Here is a 15,701-nt window from a genome sequence, read left to right on the forward strand (position 1 = left end):
GTAGTGAGTAACGAATTGGGCTTTTAGCCACAAGCTAGCAGTTCAAGTCCACCAGCTGCTCTTTAGGGGAAAGATGAAGCTTTCCATTCTCGGAAACAGTTGCAGCCTCAGAAACCCACAGGAGCAGGTCCTGCCTATTGTGTAGGGTTACTGTGAGTCGATTTTGACTTGATGACAGTGAGTTTTTGAGATTGGTTCTTTCAGCAGGCAGGTTTAAAAGTACTGGGCCAGGTGATCTTTAATGCCCTTTCTTGCCTCAAAAAGTCTATGACAACCTTTGGATTACTGACAACTACAGTTATATTATAATTTGTTGTTCTTTGTTTTTTATAGGGTGGCTTTTCTGTGTTTATCCAGCTGATGCCCATTATTGTATTGATCCTTGTATCACTATTAAGCCAGTTGATGGTCTCCAACCCTCCTTATTCCTTGTACCCCAGATCGTAAGTAGCTAAGCAAATTTCTACCAAAACGAATGGTTACTCTTTCTTATTAGCGGCCTTTAAAAGGCTTTGTGCTCTTTTGTACTTTTAAGTATACCAGTTCTCTTATTACTACAAGGGTACCAGGTTAGCAAACTGATTTTTAAAGCTCACTTTAATGTTTTGAATAAGATTTCAGGGGATAAATTTGTATTGTGTTGTTAATTTACATGTCTGTTCTACTGAGTATGTGGGTAAGGACAGAAGTATTATACTGAAGCTTGGTAGCAATTCATTGTTTAGTATGGTGACAGTAAAGGGGGAATACGTGCTTTAAAGATAAAACCAAAGTAGTAACTGAACTTACTAGTGATTGAATTTACATCAGCATGTGGCATTAAAGTAGAAATGACTTTACTTTTCTGTTTCTAAAGTATTGATTAAATCAAAGCATGTATTATTTCTTTGATATAGTATTTTTCACACACTATATATTATAGAGATCAAGATATAAAGAAAATTTCATCCTAGCATCTGTTCTAGACAATGGTGGTGCAATGCAGTGAGATTAAACAGACTTTGCCATGTTCCCAGTGATTTTACAGTAGTAAACACAAGGACTTCGACCAATTCAAACCAATTCTGTTAAGACTTAGGAAGCAAAATCTGAACAGACCCAATTATTTTCAATTGGGTGTTCTGGAATGGAAGAAAGTTACAGGTTGAAGTCTAAGAATGGGAAGCTCAAAAGAGTGAACTGTCAGCAGCCTGTTGAGTGACACTGGATTATGTCCAGGGCTATAGAGAGTGACACATTCAGAGCAGAACCATTGGTTGCCACCTTTGAGCCAGGTACCGTTAAGTGGTTTTTCACTCAGCTGATCAAGAGATGAGTTGCTATGTAATATATGTTATATATATATATATAGCCATTGTTTTGTAAGAGGGATATTAAGTTTCTAGCAGGCTTCAATGCATTTGTAGTAGTAGTGTATTAGAAAATCCAACTTTAAAAAGTAAATGATAATTTACCTCTTTTACAGTACAACAGGACAAACTATTAAAATGCAGACAGAAAACTTGCGTGTTGTTTATTATGTCAACAAAGACTTTAAAAATGAATATAAAGGGATGTTATTACAAAAAATAGAAAAGAATGTTGAAGAAGATTATGTGACTAATATTCGAAATAATTGCTGGAAAGAACGACAACAAAGTATGTTTATCAAATGTTTTAAATTTTTGAAACTTATTCTGTGTCTTAGAATTGCTTGTTACAGATTTTCATGCTCAAAAACTGTTTTGGAATTCCCTGGAACATAGTAGGGTCCAGTACTTAATGAGATCAGTATGTTTAAGACACAGGTGGCCTAACATTGCATTTGGCACATGATAAGGAGCTAATAGACAATACTTACGTTACTGCTGTTATTGTCAACATCCATTTAGTTGAATGATTAGTGAATAGTACCCTGGTGGCCCTTTCAGGGAGCCCCAGTGTTGTATGAGTTTGGCTGCAATCTGCATGGTTGGCAGTTTGAAACCACCAGCAGCTTCTTGGGTGAGAGACTGGGCTTTCTACTCCCATAAATAGTAACAGCCTCAGAAACCCTCAGGGGTCACTATGAGTCCGCATGGACTCGTGGCGGTTAGTTTGGTCTTTGAGTTTGGTTCTCTCAGGTAGGCGTTGAACAGCTTCCTACAGGGTGTGTAGTTCAAACTTACCACCCGCTCCAAGAAGGAAAGACGCTTTTGGGATTGTTGGGGACTATTGAGTCAGCTCCAACTCATGTACAACACAATGAAACCCTGCCCCGTGGATAAAATTGTTAAGTCCTAGCCTGGTCGAGTGGGTAAACATCGTATCTGGAGGTTTTTATTAATGGGAACGACACTTGTGAGTACATTTGGAATGTGGTCTTGCCTGATGCACATAAGTCATAAGTCTTTTACTTGATCCATTGTTTTCCAGAAAGTAACTGATTTTGTGGCCCCTTTCTTTTTATTGTGTCTTCCCTAACTGTGCCTGCCCTTTAGAAATGTCCATGAGCAATGGGATGCAGAGAGAGTTACGGAGTGGGGGTGGGGTGGGATGCATATTTCCCTGAAGTATATTTGATTTCTTGTCGATTTATTATTGGTAATGCTAGCCACACACTAAAGGAAGCCCAGAAGCATTTACTCACTGAATGCCACCATTAAGACTCTACTGAGCGTTTTCCTTTATTGTGTTCCTTTAATAGTTACTACTACAATTTTTTAATTCAAGTAAAATAACAATTTTAATTTTTCTGTTTAAGCCTTGGGATAGTTAACTTAAGTTAAGAAAACAAAGCAGAAACACCCACTGCCACTATTAAGTGGCATGTGATCTCCTAAGAACAAGAGGCTTAAGACACAGCGTTAAACTATTGGGAGGAGTGGAGGAAAGGGCTCTAATGTGAGTTGATAGCACTCTATCCTATTTCTTTTCCAGAGCAGCTTTGTGTTTGTTTCACATGTGGACTTCAGAACAAGAAAGACTTGAGGGAAGATTTTTCCACCTTTTAGAAATAGTACTTGATTTTCCTTCTTTATTTTATTTTAAAGAGCTAGTAGAAATATATTGAAGGGCTTCAATGAAGCATCATTAGATAGAAACACTGGAATGATATGAATTATTAGTTAATGAATTAAAAAAATGTTTTGTTGTTGTTAACAGAAACAGAGATGCTATATGCAGCAAAAGTATACCGTGATGATAGACTTCGAAAGAAGGCAGATGCGTTAAGCATGGACAACTGCAAAGAATTAGAGCGACTGACCAGTATCTATAGAGGAGAATGAACTGGAATTTTATTTATACCTTTTAGCACATTTTTTTTCTGTAAGTAAATTTAGTTTCATCATGAGAGCGCAAGAAAAAGATTTGATATTAAAAAATTAACTGAATAGTTGCTTCCTGACATCTTGGACTGCTTATATGATCTACTGGTTCCTTTAAATAGTAAGAAAGTGAGAACTGAAATTAATATTTTAATTATGCTTCTGCATTTATTTTCATGTCTAAAGCTTGTATGATTCCTAACTGAAAAATGTCTCAACAGAGGATTATCATACCTATAGCGATTTCTAGTTCTAGTAATTCTCCACTTTTCCCCTTGTCATGTAAATATTTATATGATGATCACTTTGTGTACATACAAGTATTGCCTTTTAATTTAAATTCTGTAAATGTTTAGCTCCATGAGACACTCAATTAGGTTGATGGAGTAAATACTATATGACAATTATATTTTCCTTGTTAGGTATCAAATGTGTGGAGTTTAAACAAGGAAACTGTTCAAAATAAGAGAAGCAGAAATCGTTTATGTAAAATCTTTTAGCATTACCAACTTGGAGGGAATTGATATTTTCAAATATTGCCATTATACTCCAAAATAGTTATACTGAGATAGATGAACTGGTATAGAGTATCAGTTCGCTATTTAGTTTCATGAATTGCTAAGCCATGCATACAAAGGAAATGCTATATACTGGTAGATTTTAAAGAAAATATGAGGAAATGACTATATAAATATTAAACTAAGAGGGTTTTCAACAGTAAATTGCAGGTATGTGTTATGCAATCCCAATAGTTTAAAGGCCCCCAAATGGTCATTTATATATCTTTAAAAGCTGCTAGAATTTCTGAAAAAGAGGACCTACCTAAATTTTCCCCTATCAAAATTTGTAGTTTCTTAGTGATCTTTTCAGCAGAAGCTCAAACTAAATGGATTCTTCTACAAATAAGTAGTAAAAGAAATTACTACATAGGTCAAGCTTTATGCCTTTGCAGCCCATTGCCAATTCTAAACATGTGATTAGGTTTCAGTACACGTATCTTGTTCAGAGCATGATCTATTCAGCCACTTGCAACAGTGAGCAAAAATGCAGCATCAGGTAGAATAGTCACTTATAGCAACTCATTCTTAAAAATTCCCGAGCTAAAATCTGGTCAGGTCACCAATGAGTAATTCAGTTACTCTCATAAGAATATGCTCCTTGTAATTAAATCTATCATTTAAATTAGAAAAATCAGGTGGAAATAAAATGCATGGTACCTGCATATAGAGTAAGAAACTACTTGATTTCTAGTCTTCTCTGTTTAACAGTTAAAATATTTTAATTATTTTTCTCTATACTAAGTTAATGGAGCAAGCACCTGTGTGTGTGTGCGCTCACACGCGTGCACCAGATGTGGTGGCAGTGTTCTTTTGGTTTAAAGATTATTTTGGAATGTGGTTAATTTATGACATGTCTTGAATAAAACTTCTAAAGTGACCATTTTCTCCTTGAAAAAGGTGTTCTCTTGTATCCCTTTTCCCAGGTGAATCCGTGAAAATGCCTGAGCGAATTAGGTTCAAGTAACAAGTCCTAGGAAAACTGGACATCTTAGCCATTTTTTTGTAGAGCCTTAACCTTTAAAAGAAATAATGATTCTTAAGAGATAACTATGATTTTAAATGCTCTCTTGAAACGTTACACTAAGTTTTTTATTAATAACTTCTAATAAATTTTCAAAGCTCATATGCATCAGAGAATTTATAAAACCTTTCACTCATTTACTTTTCCAGTTTTAATGGGAAGTTTACACTATTGTGGTTGCTGCTTAATTGGACTGAACCTTCTTACCAGCTCATTTCCCTTAGTCTTGACTTTAAGTTGATACAGTTACCAAGGAAAAGTTGTCTATCACAAACTCATACACAGCTTTGAGACAGTATTATAATTCAGTTCCACTGTTGCATTCCATCCGATATCATAAAATGTTAGAGAAAATAGTTTGATAAAATTCTCAAACAACTGTGGGAAATGCCTGACAGTTCTGTAACTTAAGCCACATATAAAGTGTAGACGTAAAGATGGAATCTTGAATGTTACTTACATCCTGATTGTAGAAGCCAAATGTCTTAGAATGTTGGGTTAATTCTACAAAATAAGAATCCTTTAGCCATCTTGAGATGTAAGATTTTCATGTTTGCTATTTGTTTATAATAAAGGTCACAAGGTTTTGCTCATTTTTCAGGCAGCTGAGTTTTACAATGTTATGTGTTCTGATTCCTTTTACACACACCACAAACATTGTCTTTGTGAAGGTTTAGGGAAGAGAGAAATAGCTAGCAATCTTATTTTCCTACTTTTGATTCTTTTGCTCCCAAATAAGCTGGTGCTAATTAATTACAATTTTTAGAATCTAAAAAAATCAAACCTGAGCATTTAATTCTGAAAATGAGAGGTTTCCAGCTATAATCCACCTGATATACAAACAAACAAAAAAGGAAGTTTATTTTGGAGCATTCTGACTTGAATTAAGTACTTGTTCCATTACGTACTTACTTATGAATTACAGCTTTTCTTATGAATTAGAAAAGTAAGTCCTTGGCATCAATAGACCAATGTATCAAAATACTTTGGTCTAGTGTCAGCTCAGTTGGTCATAGGAACAGGAAGGTGGTTTGGCGGCCCTGTACTTTAACTATTCTTTTATGCTTATTCGTTCTTCAGTTCCAATAACTAATATCAAAAATAGTTACTGAGATAAATGACTAATCTCTTGATTTCCTTCCATTAGTCTGTATTATTTTAAAATGCAGTGATCATTTTTAATGTGATATGTTAATATTGCTAATAATACATTTCTACCTAATTTTATTAAATAACACCCCCCCACACACACACACTTGTGAATGACAGTTAAACATTTAAGGTTGAGACCTAAGGACCAATGAGCCATCTTTCCAGTTAATCAGTATATGTAAAAGGACCTAATGATTGAAAGCAGAGTTTGTGCATTTATTTAGCTTCCCTATATGTGGCTTGGGTTCAGTGCTACTAATTTGGCTACCCCAGTCTATACTGAATGAGACAAACTGAAAGAGGATTCCTCATCTTTCTGTTTCCATATCTGAATAGAAAACCTTGTGAAAATGAACATTAAACCTAAATCATTACTGTTTTTTAAAATAATGGGAAAATCTCCTTGTCTATTGGCCAAGTTGAGCCTACTCACCAGCTATAAGCCATACAATTCTGTACAGAACAAAAACAAAGCAGGAGTCTGGCAGGGAGACCTGCGACCATGGACTCCACTCCCACTCAGCGCAAGCTCGTAGGAAGGACATGGGACCTGCCCGTAAGTTTTCCAGCACGGCCAGCTCTACAAAAGCAGATTACCACCTTTCCCCTCAGAGCCACTAGTGGGTTCAAATCACTAATATGTTGGTCCACTTTCATCATTATTACCAGGGCTCCTCAGTCTTGCAATCACTTCCAAGGTTGTTGTTTTTTGTTTTGTTTTGTTTTTTCATGTGATTAAAGCTTTTATTTTTTTTATTTTTTATTTTTTTAACATTTTATTAGGGGCTCATACAACTGTTATCCCAATCCATACACACATCAATTGTGTAAAGCGCATTTGTACATCGTTTCTCAAAACATTTTCTCTCCATTTAAACATTAGGTCCGACATTAGGTCCTCCCAAGGTTGTTTTTTTTATCCTACTTGTTAATTACAAAGAAAAAGTGGACAGAGTGAGGGTTTTCAAGCAGTTCTTGCACCTCCCTTTAATAATCTGGCAGGGGACATGGCCCTAGAGTTTAGACTTCCCTTTTGATTTCATTACTGTTCCATAGGAATTTTCATATAAATGGAAACATTTCTCCTCAAGACAAATTCAAAATCTACTCCTTATATTAAGGATTATGTAAACACTTTTTTTTAATTCCCTGAGTGTAATTATTTCCTATTGATACACAATTTATTTTTCATTTAACTCGATTATCTGCTGGTGTTGGGGCCAATAGATCTTTGAATACTCTGTGGATGTGTCCATATATAGAGCTCTATTTTTCTTCCAGCTGATACCTCAAATGTGTAATTGTTTAATATATACTACCATGTTTTCAGAGTGCGTGGCTTCCATTAGCAGTGGATACTCTATTTCTAATTTTGAAATTAGTCCACAGAATTTCATTGGTATGAATTCTTTCTGTTGATTCCTATTTCTATGCTAATATACACATTCCTATTGGAAGGCCCATACTTCAAAGATAATTGTACTTTCCTGTATTTAGCAACTATGGAACTATGTAAGGGTAAGAAGCGTTTCTTTAAATGCCATGGTTTATTAAGTTATTAAAAACTGAGATTCCCGTTGCCAAGAAGTCAGTTACTAACAGCATAGCAATGACACCTGACATAAGTGTAAATTTCAACTCAGCAGTCAGGACATTCCAATGTGATATTCTACTGTACCATTTTAGAGCACCATTAATCTAATAGAGATTTTTCAAGGGCATTGGCAGGTTTTCATCAGTTTTTAAATGAATTATTTGAATCGGATGACCATGTCAGTGGGAAAAAAGAAACTCATACTAAAATGATACGTTGTCATTTATTTATGTTAAGAAATGCTTCTTAATTACTTTTATTTCTTGGCTTATTAATGACTTTTGGATTGCTACATGAGAATTCTGTACCTCCTAAAGTTTAATTTATATGTTTTTTAAATGTGCAGGTAATTTTCAGGGTCTGATGGAATTTTAATGGAAGCCTTGTATAAATTAAATGAAGTTAAACCAGTGAAGATATTAATTTATTTGTCTATAGTGCATTCAGGATTATGCAATTAGGTTTAAAAACTCAATGTCTGATTTGTAAAATGTTTAATGTTATATCAGACTTATATAAAAATAAAATTTTCTGTGTCAGAACTCTGTTAAAGAAAATGGCATTTGATTTTTACTGAATGTTCTGCTGAATGACTTACGATGAATTATGCATTGTTTTTCAGATTCTGTAGTTTCTCTCAATATATGAATTAAAAAATCTTTCCTCCTTGTAAAAGATTTAAGTTTTGTCATGTTTATACTCCTAATATAGTCTTAATTTATTTAACCATACAACAAATCTGTGAGTGCTTATTATATCCCGTGCAATGATCCAGGTGCTGGGAATTTATCACTAAGCAAAATGAAACCCTCTCAAAGAATGAAGAAAATGTAGCAGAAGAACACAGAATTAGCACTGATGGGGTAGCTATTGAAGGTGGGGGTCTCACCTGTCATCAAGTCCATATCAACTCATAGAGACCGCATAGGACAGAGTACAGCTGAGCCCAGGCCTTCCAAGGCTGCATATTTTTTACAGAAGCAGTTTCCTCTCAGGGTTACCTCTTTGACCTTCCTTAAAATACTTGATCCATCCAAAACGGTTTTTTATATGGGGCAGCATTTCCGAAAACATATTGCAAAGCTACAGTATTTGAGATGTCCACATACATTTTGTTAAAAAGTTTTTTTATTATTAACCCTGGCCTCAAAAGGGTTTTTGTCCATGGTACCAAAACAAAAAAAACAACCCCTCCCCTTTTATCTCTTCAAAGGACCCTAAAAAGAGTAAGACAAATATATTCCTGAGACTTATCTACAGCTATCCACTGAGAGCAGAGACTCTGAGCCCGCTTTGTTTGGAATATCCCTATGCCTGTATTAGCTGACACCCTAGTGGAAGAGACCTTACCACTCTATCTAGACGGGCATGGGTCTGCAGAAAGTGGTGTAGAATGCATTCCTTGACGTGTCCAGAGGATAGCGAATCCATCACGAAGTAAAAGAACCGATCGCTGGTCAGTGAGAGGAAAGACCCCCTCTGCATTCTTACAGAGAGGAATGCAAAGAGGAGCCCAGGTCTTCTTGGGGAAATGAATCTCCCTAGAGTGGGCAAAGGAAATGGTAAACACTTTTAGAAATAATGAAGAGTAAAAGGAATTTCTACTGAGTCAGCTGACTCGTGAAAACTAGGATTACAATAGGTCCCAGGTTGGTGACAGACTTTACAGTCTATTTAGTTGTATAACCTTTCTGCGACCTGACCCTGCATTTTAGGGGTAGGCACAAAGAACAATACATTTAGATCTTCCAAATTTGGGGTTCTGTCAAGCAGATCTACAGAAGGAACATGTATCAGGGAATTTGAGATGTGGACAGTTGGATAATTTCACTGACTGTGGGACACAAACCAGTGATTGGGGCACGTATAGGTAGGCTGAGACTAATGGGCAGATAGAAAGTGGATAGATCAATGGTTTTTGTTTGAAGGCCTATTGAAGCTGTACAAGAGAGCTCCAAGTTTAGCTTGGACACAGGGAATGCTTAAATTAGTGATTTCTGATTCTAAACCGACAGGGTGTGATGATGGTGAGAGGTACTATAGAAGGGAAAGATGCTGCCTCATGGTTGTAATTTCCAAATCAGCCAGAAATGTTGTTGAAAGGTTCTGTGATGATTTGAAGTAGTGTTTGAACGTGTGTGTGGCCCATGACTCTCAGTAGTTTGGCATTTATGGTGTAGTTTGATGGTTATGTGATGATGTAGTGATCCCTGTAATAAGATTTGATATGATGTAATTACTTTCATGATGAGATCTGTTATTAGCAGCTAATCAGTAAAAGGGCATTTCCTTGGGAGTGTGTCCTATAGCCAATCTATATGAACATTTGGCAAAGTTGTCTGGCTCTTCTATATCTGGACTGAATCTGGTTCATTTGATCTCCACTTCTTTGGGCCTGAGCCTGTTGTCTTAGCTGCTGATACTGGGATTTAATTCCCATAACTTGTGGGTTAGCAGCCTACCATCTGATCTATCAATGTTGAGTTCATCAAGCCTCCAGCAGTTATGTGAGTCAGGAGAAGCCTCCAGCCTAACATCTGATCCAGGGACTAGTGAATCATTTCCTTGAGATACACATACACACACACAGAGAGAGAGAGAGAGAGAGAAGCGTCACTGGATTTGGTTTTCTAGGGAACCACCCAGCCTTAGCTATTTGGTACCAAGAGTGTTTCTAGGGAAACAAAATGCAGATGAGCTTTCCAAACCAGCTCTCAAGTCAGTAACCTTAAAGGCACTGATAATCCCACTTACATTAGTAATGAGGTTACTACTAATCTGTAGTATGGGATGGCAGCATTAGAATTCACAATATCACAACCAAGAGATCAAGTTTGAGTGAGAAGAGAAGCCCTATGTGTGTATGTTTTATACTTTCCTGCAGTTTTCTCAGAATGAGAAGTATAGGGAAGCTGGTCAGTGGATCCTACTTAACACTAGACAAAGTAGTGAACAAACTTTGGCATTATAGCTCAAATGCCACATAACAAACACCCCCGTTATCACTTGTACCCTGAGGAAAATTATTTCTTGCAGTAACTGAGCTGATCATGACAAATATCAAACTCAGAGTCTTATAGTAAGAGTGGCTGAATTGCAGGGCCAGTTGTTGTCCCCACCTCAAATGAAGTCTGAGGTTAAAGGAAGAGCATTGATTAGGAAGAAGTGGGATTCTGAAAATTGGATAGGGATATATAAGTAGGTAATTAGGAAGCTAGGGACATAGAGTCTCTAAATTTATTAAAATCAATCCAGCCAGCAGAACCTGTCACCCATCTAATGAGATAAACCCAGCTGCACCTGATGTATCTGCCTGGAGTAGCACATGGAGTGTTGTCTGGGGCATCACCTGAGGCAAATTTCTACTTTCAGACCTATTATTAGACTTGAGTCCCAGCAAGCCTCAAAAGGTGAAGTGCAAATTGTACCAAGGAAGAGGTAAGATACACTGTAAAATAATTCCTTGATTTTTCGAATATTTGTGAGCAAACTTGGAGAATGTATGGGAATAGCTGCTAAGTATGTAGGATAGTAATGCAAAGAACATAAATGTGCATCACTGTGAGTTTACTGCTATGGACGTTCTAAGCCAGCGGTTCTCAACCTACCTAATGCCGTCACCCTTTAGTACAGGTCCACATGTGGTGACCCCCCCAACCATAAAATTATTGTCGTTGCTACTTCATAACTCATTTTCCTACTCTTATGAATCGGGCGACTCCTGTGAAAGGGTTGTTCGACTCCCAAAGGGGTGGCGACCCACAGGTTGAGAACCGCTGCTCTAAGCACTGATTCTTCATTCAGTGTTTCAGGAGGAGAGGTGAAGGAAAGTTCTAATAGTTGGTTCATGGAAGCATGGAATATGCAATAGCCTTACACTAAATCAAGTTGAAGCTCTAGCACAGCTTTAGAATACTGTCGAAGTAGATATATGACACTTAGAGAAACGTGTGTGTTAGAGCTTATTTATCAGGCTAGATAAATCATAAATCTCCAACTGGAGTACCCCAAAGATACGCCACTACCACACTCCGCTACCACATTGAGGAACACATTGGTGAAGAAAGGGCCAGCCTCCTCGAATACTGCTGTGACTGCGCTTTTATCTGAGTTGCATTTGACAGTTGGAACTGCGCTCACCTGACTACAATGGAGCCGATTAGACCCTGTGATGGTGGGGGCCAAGTGGCAGCACTGCTCTGACAAAGAAAAGTTGGATGTGGTGATAGCAGAGTCGAAGTAGTAATCGTCATCAGAATGGCCTGGCTTGAATGGACTTATGATGGCCTTAGGAATGAAATGGGTGAGAAAACTGTTAATTAATGACTTGGCCTGTATAACGGGAATCATTCTAGATCAAGCGGACAGCAGATTTACCTGAATCACCAGATGAGAGGGTCATTCTCTCCCCAGTCATTTCCCAGACTGGAGCTTACAGACCCTTGAATGATGTAAAGGCCAGATGTGCATGAGGAAAGTCTTTAATTTTCTGCAAAAATGTGTACTGTTAATCTTTCTCCCAGCCTTCCCCAATGGGATTACAGCATTTTAAAAGAGTAACTGTTCATTAGAGAAAGGCAATAATCAGTGTCAGATTACTACACACCTGCCCAGAATTGGCCCAAATTCCAGGAGAACTAAAATGTTACTGTGGCCCAATAGTCACAGTGAGATATAAGGAAGTCAGGTCATTAATGGAGTCATAGGTCACATTGGTCTCATCCATTCTGTAATGACTTCGCAGTTCCTGAAAGCATATGTGTTAGGGTTCTCTAGAGAGATAAAACCAGATTGCTAATAATTTTATAAATATATATTTATATAGATAGATATATAACACAAGAAATAAACAGTTGTTAAATTATAAAGCAGTTATACAGATAGATATATAACAAGAAATAGAGTTAAATTATAAAGCAGTACAAATGGCTCAGTACAATTCAAATGTTAGACAGTTGTGAGACACTGGCAGTCCTCCAAGTCTTGAGGGCCCCCAGGCAGTCCTCTAGAGAGAATTCCGGCTACCCTAGCATAGGCAGCAAACAGCAAGGCAGGTCACCAACAGTCAGTCCCCAGCTCAAGAGATGTAAATTCCAATTGTGTGGCAAAGCAGGTCTTGAAGGAACCTCAAATTACAGCGACAGTCCACAGGTTAGGTGTCCCAAGGTAGTGTAGCTTGCAAATTGAGGTACAGAACACGCAAGGCAGCCACACATTGGTTTGATGATCAAAGAGTGAGAGACAAGAAAGGTGAGGCTCGCTGAGCCATTTATCTCTCTGCCCTTCAATTAATCCCACGTGTTTATTGGCCAGGCTGACACAATAAACTAACTACCTCAGCATAATTAGAGCAGACATGCTCAGCAACCAGTAGAACTCCCATATTGGATCCCTGTCATTGAATAAGCACTGTGATATTAGGTAAGAGCCAAGTGGAGGGCATTAGAATGTTCCCTAGGGAAACAGGAAACCAAAAGGAATACTGGAAAGATTGCAGAGATTAGTGTCACTATCAGGACTTCACGGATGCAGAGGTGGTAATTCCCGCCACATCCTCATTTAAGTCATCTACTTGCAAAGAACGAAATGAGATGGATCTTGGAGAATGATGATCATAAACACCAATTTGGTGGTGACTCCAATTACAAATGCTGTTCATGCTGTGGCTTCATTACTTGAACAAAGTAATCCATTTAATGGTACCTGGTATAGTTCTATTTATCAGTCCAATGGCTTTTTCTCGATTCCAGTTTCAAATGCTCACCACAAGCAGTTTTCCTTCAGCTAGTAAAATTTGCAGTGTACCTCCAATATCCTGCTTCACCTGGGAGAAAGACAAAGCTGTCTGCCCCAATCAAGATTGCACAGTATTGGAAACCCTACATAGCATCATTAAGAATCAGTAATGTTAACAAAGCAAAGATACTACTTTGAGGACTAAGGTGGGCCTGACCCAAGCCACAGTATTTTCAATCACTTCTATGTATGTGAAAGTAGTGAACAAGGAAAATGGAAGAAGACTTGGTTATATTTGAATTGTGGTGCTGGAAAAGAATATTGAAAGTACCATGGACTGCCAAAAGACCAAACAAATCTGTCTTTGGAAGAAGTACAGCCAGAATGCTCCTGAGAGGCAAGCATGGGAGACCGTGCCTCATGTACTTTGGACATGTTGTCAGAAGAAAACAGTTCTTGGAGGACACCGTGCTCGGTAAAGCAGAGGAGCAGTGAAAAAGAGAAAGGCCTGTGAGCAGATGTATTGGCAGTGGCAGCAATGTGGGCTCAAACCTAACAGTTGTGAGGACCAGGCGGTGTTTTGTAGGGTCACGGTGAGTCAGAACCTCCTTGGTGACAACAACACGAGTCAGAATCAACTTAATGGGAGTGGATTTGTTTTGTTTTGATCCTACCTCAAGAGTGTATCAGTTCTCTAGTATTATATGATCATTTAGTCCACAAGGACTTTGATTGCCTTGCCTTTCCAAAGGACCTCACACTAGTCCATTACATTGATGACATAATCTAAAGAAGTAGCAATGATTCTAGATGTGTAAGACGTGTGTGCTAGATGGTTGTAATTCACTAAAAAAAAATCATGTGCATGTTACCTCAGTGAAATTTCTGGGAATGCAGCGGTGTGGACCACCACTAGTCTGTCCATTGGTTGTACTGTAGTGGATTGTCTGTTGCTGTGGGGCTGGAGGTTTTGTCCCTGGTATTTCACCTACCAGTGCGTGACCCATGGTGGTCAGGCTTCAGCAAAGCTTCTGGACTAAGTACACTACAAAGAAGAAGTAGGCTGGCTGTCCACTCTGAGGGATTAGCCGTTGTCAGCTTCAGTGCCAGAAGATGACCCCTCAGTTGGAAGGCACTCAAAATAAGACTGGGGAAGAGCTGCCTCCTCAAAATAGAGTTGACCTTAGTGATGTGAATGGAGCAGGGCTTTAGGCACTTTTCATTTGCTTGTGGGGCATGACTCAAGAAGAAACAGCTGCTTAAAGCCCATTACTAATTGAAGCATGGAATGTATGAAGCATGAATTTAGGAAAATCAAAAGTTGTCAAATGTGAAATGGAACATATAAGGAACAACAGACCTTAAGCACTGATGAGCTGAAATTGTCTGGTTTGGGCCATTTTCAGTTTGCTATGCTAGGCACGACAGTTTCAAGAGGAATAATGTTGCATGCATCATCAAAAAGAGTATTTCGCAATTTGAGGCACAATACTGTCTGTGAGAGGGTAATATCTTTAAACTTATGAGCTATTACAACATATGACATAAACTTGTAGGATAATAGCTTTAAACTTATTATAAATTAATATAACTTATTATTCAAATTTGTGCCCCAACTAATAAAGCTAATGATTAATCAATTGATTAATTCTACACAATTCTTTGATCAGAAACTGATCAAACATGCAAATAAGAAGCATTGAGAATGATTGGCAATTGGAGTACACAAGTTGGAAACAAAAGGGAAGAATCAGTAGTTGGAAGATACAGCCTTGGCGGTAAAAATGAAGCTGGAGATTGCATAATAGACTTGTGAAGAAAAACAACTTCATTGCAAATACCATTTTTCAGTAACATAAATGGTGACTATCCACAAAGATGTCACCAGATGGAATGTAACTGACTATCTGTGGGGAGAGACAGTATCATCTGTCACAAGAAGGCCAGAGACACAAGACCGTAGGGCCGACACCAGCTTGAGACATGATTTCCCCTCGCTGGAGCATACTGCAACCGAGGACAATACTGGGGACACACGATGGGGAGTGAGTCTGGATTAAATCCCCCAGAGTGGGGCGAACCAAGAAGGAACATAACAGAACAGCAACGGGAGCAAAGCCAAGCCACAAAGCCCCTGAGGAGCCCCAAAATAGACTTCAAGCTAGAAGGGCCAGTTCCCAGAACGCCCCAGAACCAGTAGGGAGATAGTCATAAAGGTCAGCGAACAGACTTGGAATTCTGTATGCTTAATCGTTTTATTAGGGGTTCATACAGCTCTTATCACAATCCATACATACATCAATTGTATAAATCACGTTTGTACATTCATTGCCTTCATCATTCTCAAAACA

General features: G+C 38.0%; 1 protein-coding gene across 2 annotated transcripts in view; it reads left to right on the forward strand.

Annotated features, from left to right (window-relative positions):
* DNAJB14 (DnaJ heat shock protein family (Hsp40) member B14) overlaps nucleotides 1–4,970 on the forward strand; it is a 23,664-nt gene extending 18,694 nt beyond the window's left edge. The window contains exons 5-8 of one of the 2 annotated variants that reach the window (XM_004703283.2): nucleotides 334–443; nucleotides 1,466–1,638; nucleotides 3,124–3,288; nucleotides 4,771–4,970. In XM_004703283.2, the coding sequence (XP_004703340.1) occupies nucleotides 334–443; nucleotides 1,466–1,638; nucleotides 3,124–3,248 (408 nt within the window). In that variant the 3' untranslated portion in view covers nucleotides 3,249–3,288; nucleotides 4,771–4,970. Of the gene's footprint in view, nucleotides 1–333; nucleotides 444–1,465; nucleotides 1,639–3,123 lie in introns of both variants that reach the window. The other variant, XM_045284107.1, reaches the window with a different exon arrangement.
* Nucleotides 4,971–15,701: the final 10,731 nt, after the last annotated feature.

Source organism: Echinops telfairi, unplaced genomic scaffold (genome assembly GCF_000313985.2).
Source record: "Echinops telfairi isolate 266 unplaced genomic scaffold, ASM31398v2 ScPeMD7_7468;HRSCAF=8506_0, whole genome shotgun sequence".
NCBI lineage: Eukaryota > Metazoa > Chordata > Mammalia > Afrosoricida > Tenrecidae > Echinops > Echinops telfairi.